The 9,997-nt window shown below is 33.7% G+C and overlaps 1 protein-coding gene across 2 annotated transcripts in view; it reads right to left on the bottom strand.

Annotated features, from left to right (window-relative positions):
- Window positions 1-2,399: 2,399 nt before the first annotated feature.
- LOC123559654 (uncharacterized) overlaps window positions 2,400-9,997 on the bottom strand; it is a 50,942-nt gene continuing 43,344 nt past the window's right edge. Inside the window, exons 9-13 of one of the 2 annotated variants that reach the window (XM_045351645.2) lie at window positions 9,762-9,983; window positions 8,951-9,087; window positions 8,003-8,099; window positions 6,846-7,013; window positions 2,400-3,296 (exon numbers count right to left, since the gene is read on the bottom strand). In XM_045351645.2, coding sequence (XP_045207580.2) covers window positions 3,178-3,296; window positions 6,846-7,013; window positions 8,003-8,099; window positions 8,951-9,087; window positions 9,762-9,983 — 743 coding nt within the window. In that variant the 3' untranslated portion in view covers window positions 2,400-3,177. The remainder of the gene's footprint in view (window positions 3,297-6,845; window positions 7,014-8,002; window positions 8,100-8,950; window positions 9,088-9,761; window positions 9,984-9,997) is intronic. The other variant, XM_045351646.2, reaches the window with a different exon arrangement.

Genomic DNA, 9,997 nt, shown 5'->3' with positions numbered 1-9,997 from the left:
AGCTATACTTTACCACTGAAGTTCGTCATACGCATAATGGGAAATCTGACAAAACCTTACTCGTTACATACGTCATATTCATAACGGAAAAACAAACAAAGTCTTACTCACGCATAACGGGAAATCTAACAACTCTTCACTCCTGTGGAGGATAAGATCATTACAACACTTCTCTCTAAGTGTATTCAAGACGTAGCTAAGGGAAGCTAACAATACGCAACCAACCTACGCCAGTACTTCTGTGAGAAAACTTCACATTGTAATATTCTAAATGCGCCTCAAGCGCTTAGTGAGAAACACTTTACTCAGAACGTACGTTAAATGTTACTTAACATTGCTTCTAATAATGATAAAAAAAAATCAAATAAAAATCTTCTAGCATGCAATTACAATTAATTTATTACAATATATAAAACAAGTTGTTTTGTGTATTTTCATACATAACAAAAACACATACATACTTATTCTAATTGTGTATGTTTATCACAGAAAATCACACATGATATTATACCGTCAAATCATTTAGTTTTTTTTTTTTTGCGTAACCTCTCGTAGCTTGGAACAAAACCGTTACGGTATTTCGTGCGGACTTAAAATTCAATGATAATCCTTGTTGTTATGTATTTATTTTCGTTGGTTGACAAACATCAAATAAATACGTACAAACTTTGTGTAGTTACAGAAAATATACAGAATAAATTCACGTTCTTCTCATACATCAAATCAAAAGACGTACAATATATTTTCTTCGCAAACAAGACATAAATACATAATGAATATGATTCATTTTATTAATAAAGTTAGTCATTTCTTACATTCCAATCTGTGACAAACATGACCTCCAAAAATAATCCACAACCACTATTAGATAAACTTGCCTTTAAAATCAGTCTTTCTTTCGATTTTTTCCGTCGAATTCCTGTTTCAAGACACTATACCTTATAAGAAAGTCTAAACGCCCAAAACCGTGTTTTTATTTGCCACATAAACTTACGTATAAACCTCCACACTATATCGGACACAGCCATTTTCTAAGAGAATAATAATTCAAACAATCAAAAATATTTCTACAACGGTGATACAATATAAAAGTAGTTATCATCTTTTTGAATTATTATGATGCATTCTTATGTTGCATTGAGGCTAGTTGTATCTCTTAAAACTGGCTTTGGAGTGCTATCTATTGTTCATCTAACAGTAGGATTGACAATGTTTCTTTCTTGCACTGAACCAATTACACTGTGTACGCATAGGTAGCTATTACATCGTCGCTCAGTACTTACATCATATCTAGCAGCTACTGTTTGTATCCGCCAATTTGCACTGAAACTATTGTTCACCGTTAACAGCTGATACTGTGTAAAGCAATATTGCATCATGTTGTTACCAGCTGTACTGTGTAACGCAATATTGCATTTATTGTTCACCTAGCAGCTGTACTGTGTAACGCAATATTGCATGTATTGTTCACCTTAAAGCTGTACTGTGTAACGCAATATTGCATCTATTGTTCACCTAGCAGCTGTACTGTGTAAAGCAATATTGCATGTATTGTTCACCTAGCAGCTGTACTGTGTAACGTAATATTGCATCTATTGTCCACCTAGCAGCTGTACTGTGTAATGCAATATTGCATGTATTGTTCACCTAGCAGCTGTACTGTGTAACGTAATATTGCATCTATTGTCCACCTAGCAGCTGTATTGTGTAATGCAATATAGCATCTATTGTTCACCTAGCAGCTGTACTGTGTAACGTAATATTGCATCTATTGTCCACCTAGCAGCTGGATTGCACAACACAATATCTTATCTTTTGTTCACCTACTAGCTGTCAACGAATAACACTGTTCAACAATATTTCATACATTTGAACTTAGAAACTGCAATTATGTAATTTTAAAACACTGTTCCTAAATGTTAACTTACACTTTGCACTAAATAACACTGTTTCTGAGTATTTTATCCAACGTTATCTTATCAGCTGCATTTTATGACACAGGTGTCTCATTTATATCAGATATATTAGGACAACATTCATTGTGTATACATACACGATATAAAGCTTGCAATCGATCAGGGAAATAGAAACACTGTGAGTTAGTGTATTAAATAACATGAGTACGAAGATCTGTTGACTCTCTCAGCTCAAATGTATAAATAATCTAATTTAAAAATGGAAAATGACAGAAAAATACTTTAGATTGATATTCATATGCTCATCAAAGGATAACCTATTATCTCATCGATAAGCCGTATCCAGATTTGTAATATACTTATTCTATAGCAACGTACGAAACATCACTTTTACACAAGGAAAATAACATCTACGCCCCGGCTGACTATCTTTGCGTAACATAACTGAAGAATTTGATTTAAAAAGAAAAATGAACATGTAAAAACTTGAAATGCTGATGTAAAATAGTATCAGTTTAACATGCACATCACCAGACATATTTAGTAGAGCTAACAAAAATCAGAAGTCCTAAAGTAATTCCATCATAGAAGAGCACGTACAATATGTAAACATGACTTAAACTTCAGAATAATCCTGTAAGAACTGATTCGATAGTTTGTAACACTTTTTGTTGTTTAGGCCTCAATCGATCCGTTACCTTATTCTACATAAAATATATAAGTATTGCTAAAATTTGTACAGTACTACATTAAACTTGCAAACCGTCATAAGTATACAAATGTGTTAATATACATACGTTATTGCATAGTTTATTATGAATACATGTTAGTAAGTTTCGGTGCGTTTGTTTAAGAAATAATATATCTCATCCAGTGATTTGTCGTTGAATAAATCATTGTTTGGAGTTCAGATGCGAAGGAATTATATCACGAGGGTGCAGTCGCCGTATGAATAATAATTGTGTCGGTTTGACATTAAACCCAAAACAAAGTTATTATAATTCTAAGAAACAATGGTAATAAATTTCTAATTACTGGAAAAGTATAACTTATTAAGCAGGATTTGTATCAATCTAAAAGGTCTTCATCATTAATAACGCCTTATTAACATTCGAGATGTCTTCAGTGATTCGCCTGCGAATCCCAAATGATAAAGACCTTTTAACTGGCGGTGGCCGTCATCGCAATCATTTTCAGGCGTACAATATTTCCCATTAAGGCTCACCGCTGTACATTCAGCCTTAGCAAGCTCACCACTATATCACCATCCGCCTCGTTTTCGCTCGGCACAGTTACCAGTTTCAAGTGCATCCATATCTCTGTCGAAGGTTGAAAATGGATAACCTTTCGTTGCAGCAAAGTTCCTGGCGTTAGTCACAACTAAAACATTAGAAATCATTTTATTTAAAAACACAATGAAAAGAAGTTGAAACATCAGACGTACACTCTTGATTGCGATGGAAAAATTAAGAAATAATATATCTCATTTAGTGATTTGTCGCTGAATAAATCATTGTTTGGAGTTCAGATGCGAAGGACTTATATCACGAAGGCGCAGCCCTAGTGATATAGTAATACGCATCTGAACGACAAACAATGAACTTATTCAAGAGCAAATCACTAAATGAGATATATTATTTCGATTCTAACACTGTAAAATACATCATTGACGGCATTCGTTAAATACTGACCCGTTTTCAATCGGGTTATTTTCCATCGCGCCGTTATGCCGTTTTACGCTATGACGTAATAATTGTGACGTCAGAACAGTTAATTGTTAAATAATAATTCACTGTTTTCAGCCTTCTTTGTTTAATAGAAAAAATCGTGTTAGAATTATCCCGTAAACGCCCAGGAAAATTAGTTAATGATGTCTTGAATACCTTTGTATAAGTGTTTCGGCAAGCAACCGAAACTTGATCAATTTTATCAGATCGGAACAGATGATTCATATAAATAAAATTAGCATGTTACAGACAAATAACATGTCCCTGATAATGTTTTTGAGTTTTCTTTATGTGTATTAAAAATCATATCTGAAACGCTATTATTATAAAAATAAAAATGTGTACAAATTCAGTGAATTTCTAGACAACTCTTCAATTAAACAGTTAAGAAATGTATGTAAATTTATTAAAATACTCTTTAATCTAAAATATATACAGTTATTCTGACAATATGTTCACACAGACCTTCGCGATCAAGCCCATGTCCCCTTTCTCCTTCTGCTATCTGTCAGGTTATATATTGTACATTGTAGCATTTTATAAGTAACTGAGCATAGGTCTTGATCATACACATGTTGTTTACTTTGTATTTGAAAGAACACTGATAGTAAAAATGCTGAAATTGTAATAAAACATATATTATGATCGTCACCTATGGTCATTTAGTTTTGAAATGCTAAAAGGTATTGATGAAGGGTAATAGCCACTTTCGCCTAACTCAGGGGTCTATCTAAAGACGTTTCGCTTTATGGTCCCTGTAAAATACATCCTTGACGGCATTCATTAAATACTGGCCCGTTTTCAATCTGTTTCTTTTCCAGCGCGCCGTTATGCCGTTTTACGCTATGACGTAATAATTGTGACGTCAGAACAGTGAATTGTTAAATAATAATTCACTGTTTTCAGCCTTCTTTGTTTAATAGAAAAAATCGTGTTAGAATTATCCCGTAAACGCCCAGGAAAATTAGTTAATGATGTCTTGAATACCTTTGTATAAGTGTTTCGGCAAGCAACCGAAACTTGATCAATTTTATCAGATCGGAACAGATGATTCATATAAATAAAATTAGCATGTTACAGACAAATAACATGTCCCTGATAATGTTTTTGAGTTTTCTTTATGTGTATTAAAAATCATATCTGAAACGCTATTATTATGAAAATAAAAATGTGTACAAATTCAGTGAACTTCTAGACAACTCTTCAATTAAACAGTTAAGAAATGTATGTAAATTTATTAAAATACTCTTTAAAAAAATCAAGACAAATAACATGTCCCTGATACTGTTTTTGAGTTTTCTTCATGTGTATTAAAACTCATTAAAAAGTAAAACGGCAATATTGAACTCATATTTGAAAATAAACATTCCTTTAAAAGTAAGATCTAACAGGGGGACATAATGTATACCTATCAGTTGTTTATGACTTCATTAGTTGACCATTGAAGTCATTTTTTTTTCTTGAGATAATAAAACATAAGATACAGTGTTCTTAAATATGACTCTTTCAATCAAAAGCTCGAAATTATACTGAATTAGTTAATAATTCAAATCTCTCTTTGTAGATACACAGTTTAAACGAATAGTTACTATTTCTTAAAGTGATGAATTTCTCCTTTCATCTTATTGTATGGTCCAAAAATCTTTCAAAATAATAAAAAGTTTCAATAATTTAGAATCGTATATGCCAGAATAGACAACACCCATGACCTTACAGTTCCATTCTGAAGCTGGGACGCTCTAAAGCAAAAGTGCCGCCTGGCTAATACACCCTTCTCTCATTTTAGTGGTATTTCTTATTTGCTACCTTTAAGGAAAAATATCCTCTAACATTTTATAATTACAGTGATTATCGACATTCCGGATAGACGCATTTGTAGCATTTCATACACTTTATCTGAAGTTCGTGAACCCTGATGATAAGTAAATGTATGTCTCTCCTTTAACCCTTACCATGCTGGACACGATTGGTTCTGCCTCTGCGACCAGTGTAGATCATGATCAGCCTGCACATCTGTGCAGTCTGATCATGATTTTCACTGTTCGCAATTCAGTCAGTACTTTTTTTTGTTGTTGTTTTTTTTCTTTTTTTCTTTTATTTTTTTTTGCATGCACCCATTTTTAAAGTTAATGGTACTGGTAATGGTAGATGGACAAGTTCATTATAGAAATATAGCATGGTAAGAGTCAAAGAAGAATCCAGCCACTCATAAAATGAATGCCGTTTTGGTTTCAGAAAAACAATATAGAAAATCCATTAAAGAAACCTTCTAGCCATAGTATTACACTAAAATAGCAGAGTGCGATTTGAACATAAATATATGGGAATAGTTAGATGTATTGAAACTGACAGAATTGACAAATGGAGCAAGTTAAAGATGGCAACTGATTTACTTTTAATAAGTGTTTCTTAGGAAATACACGAATTGCTGATAAATGTGGCCGTGGTAATTTTATGTAGTCATGTTGACCCTAATGTCATGAAAAGACTAGCGGTTGATAATGACTGAAAAAATACAGGGCATGCGCCGGCAAAAATCCATATTAATTGTTAAATATATACAGTTATTCTGACAATATGTTCACACAGACCTTCGCGATCAAGCCCATGTCCCCTTTCTCCTTTTGCTATCTGTCAGGTTATATATTGTACATTGTAGCATTTTATAAGTAACTGAGCATAGGTCTTGATCATACACATGTTGTTTACTTTGTATTTGAAAGAACACTGATAGTAAAAATGCTGAAATTGTAACAAAACATATATTATGATCGTCACCTATGGTCATTAAGTTTTGAAATGCTAAAAGGTATTGATGAAGGGTAATAGCCACTTTCGCCTAACTCAGGGGTCTATCTAAAGACGTTTCGCTTTATGGTCCCGATCTACTGCTCTAACTACCGGGCAACACTCTCTAGCTTCCTGGAAAAAACAGTACTGGGGTCATATAAGACGTATGCTTGTGAACCCAGTGGGGGTCGAACTCACGGCCCCTTGGTTGAGTGAACCAGTAGACCCACTAGCTTCCTCTAACATGGCAGGAATTACAATTACACTTGTTACAATGATTCTGTTACAACAACCCCCGTGAAGATAGATTCTAGTAAAAAGTATGACCTAGTCAAACAAAAACTAACTAGTGTTATAAAATCTAACCTGATCTAACAAAATTCTACTGTCTAATCATTTTCAAAATTTCTACCTGGATACGAGACTATTGAGCTTGCATTGAGTGATAGTTTATATTCTGAGCCATCCAATAACCTGAAGTCTTTATATGTTGAATAGAAATCTCCGCCCCGTTTCCTCTCCAATTCCAGTCGAATCTCTGTATCACCTTGATCAGCCAGTTCTTGTATATATTTCAGTCCTAAACATGTTCATATTGTAAAAATTAGAACTGTTTTATTGCGGTTTTATTGTTGTAATAGGTACTTAATTTATCGAGACAAATTGAAATAAACTTTGTAAGTTTACGTTTAAACACATTCATCATTTTCATGAATACGCTTTTTAAAATATTCTGTGCTATTTTCCTTTGTACAACACACTAATTAAATAATATGAAATTCTCATGGCATAGCTCATTTCTTAGCTCTTTTTGCTTTAAACAGTATTTATTGATATAGTTACAATTGTTACAGTTTTACAAATATACAAACATAGAGGACTGAGTAGGAAGCCACAAGCTTTTTTAGAAACTCTCTCCCTAGCTCTTTTTCTGCTTTATAAAAACGAAAAGGTAGTTATAATTTTTTCATAATCACTAAATACATGTACTACAAGAATTTATATTGGTGTTATTATCTAACATATGATCTAAAATGATTGTACATATATTGTAAAATCATTTTAGATCATATGTTAGATAAGAACACCAATATAAATTCTTTTAACGGTGTAAAGAATGTTACAGATTTGAAAAGTGTAAGATATCTTTTCTTCTTATCTTTATATATTCAATATATGTGTCATACTGTAAACAGACTAACATGACACAGAAAAAAAAATGTGTCGTCATAAAACCTGTGACATTTCTGAGACTGGCATTAGGTTTGTTTTGCTATTTACATAATCTGTGAAATGAAAGTCCCTTATATGAGGCATAATTATAACACTATATTTTTTGTACTAACTCTGCAAAATGCCAACGTATTTTCGTTTTAGATAAAGGCTAATAACACATGCCGCATGTAAGAATTACTACCGAATATAACAAAAACTATTCCATTCCTTTTTAATAATGCATCGCCTGTAACCAAAGATGGTAATCGAAATGAAGTTCTAGGCTTTTCCACATGATACAAATCCTACATCACACTGATAGCAAAGTAGATCAGAAAATTGATGTTAACATACCTAGCCAAAATTCTCCACTAATAGCACCAAAGCCGTTCTCATATTCGGAGAAGTTTCGATTAAAGTCGACTGAACCGATAAACCGGTTCTGAAATACCTGCATATGAACAAATGAGCCGTGCCATGAGAAAACCAACATAGTGGGTGTGCGACCAGCATGGATCCAGACCAGCCTGCGCATCCGCGCAGTCTGGTCAGGATCCATGCTGTTCGCTTTTAAAGCCTATTGGGATTGGAGAAACTGTTAGCGAACAGCATGGATCCTGACCAGACTGCGCGGATGCGCAGGCTGGTCTGGATCCATGCTGGTCGCAAAGCCACTATGTTGGTTTTCCCATGGCACGGCTCAAATAAAAATTCAATGTACAAATATCAGTTTTACCATTTACGAACTGTGTACATATGCAAATGTGGAAAATGTATTTGACACATTTCCAAAAAATGACGGAAACCAAATTTTTACAAAAAAGCAAGACTACGAAATTTTATGTAAAGTTTCTTACAATGAATATTTGATATTTTAACTTGATGATTAAGAAAAGTTGTCGACAAATGCAGAAAAGATATTTATAGGCTTACGAGGCCTTTCTCCATTGCGAATATTCTACAATATGATTGTTTGAAAGCCCAGTCATTGCAAAGCATATTCCTGTTTTCTGGGATCTGGACAAAAATACAGCTGTAACAATACTATCACTATGAAAACTCTATAAAAATAATTATTTTATGGGAACATGTTTAACTTTTGATAATAGTTTTCAACTTGTTATTACGCGTGCACCTATAAATTTACGCGTGCACGTCCATATATGCGTACACCCACATATTTACGCATGCACGCATATTTTTATACGTGTACATATATTTTGAAATGTGCGAACACGCAAAGCAGACTTTCGACCCAAATGGTACACCATATTCGTTTACTAGGCATATATATAAACTTACAGTCCATCCCCCACCGTCTGTGTGCATGTCACAGTATACTGTTGCTAGTTTCTGCGACTTCCACAACCTTATTTGATATATGCCACTTGGTGCGGAGCGTCGGTTCTTCAAAATATCTTTGCAGTCGGTTTCTTGAGCTAATATTAAAATAAAAATATGACCTGTGATTTAGCAAACAAACACATTTTTATTTAAGTTTCAGTTTTAATTTATATATTTAATTCTTATTGTATTATGATTGTGTGCATAACAAATCATAGAGTCAAACTACAACAAGCATTCAGTATTATACAAAAAGGTCGGGCCATAAGCATTAACAATGTTAAATAGTTGTTAGCACATGAGGAACCTTAGCCCTTAGCACTACAGTCTTTGTACCTATATGAAAGGAAAGTGTTTGACATTGTCTCGTTGTTGCTCATCCGCAAAAGATTTTCAGTTACGCTTGCCTTTCACAATGATATAGGTCGATAACAATGTCAATACAGCAATGCTAAATGTCAGAATAGCTGTGTAGTTTTAAAGAAAAAGTTGTTGCAAAACTAGTATATGCTCCACCATGTAGAAAAAAGCTGACTTTGGAAATTTACATAAAACCTGTAGTGAACTGTGTTTAATATGAAATGCATAAGCTCCAGATGCACAGGTGACTACAGAAATGTTTCAGACAGTACAAAGGCAATCAAAATATTAGGTCAGTTGAAACGAATCATTGCCGAGTAGAAAAAAAATTGCCATATATTGATGTTGAATTTTAGAAGATTTCTTTCAACGCAGCTACATGTATTAATAACACTAAGATAATACTCACAGTATACCGGCTTAGATCGAAAATGTTTTGAACCATGGCATGCTTCATGATTGCCTGTCGGAATCTCAGGATTAACACGACATCCAATGCACTTGTTAAATTCCGGGTCGTAGAACACGCTACGGCATTTTTTATCAAGGTGACAAAGCTTGCCACATTGTAAAGGATCAAACACGTTGTCAGTTTCAAAGGCGGTTTTGTCAGGAACACACCGGTATCCTGCTAAATTAAAATCA

The sequence above is a fragment of the Mercenaria mercenaria genome, chromosome 10 (genome assembly GCF_021730395.1).
Source record: "Mercenaria mercenaria strain notata chromosome 10, MADL_Memer_1, whole genome shotgun sequence".
NCBI lineage: Eukaryota > Metazoa > Mollusca > Bivalvia > Venerida > Veneridae > Mercenaria > Mercenaria mercenaria.
The sequence above is the reverse complement of the archived record's forward strand: the minus strand, read 5'-3'. Positions and strand labels throughout refer to the sequence as shown.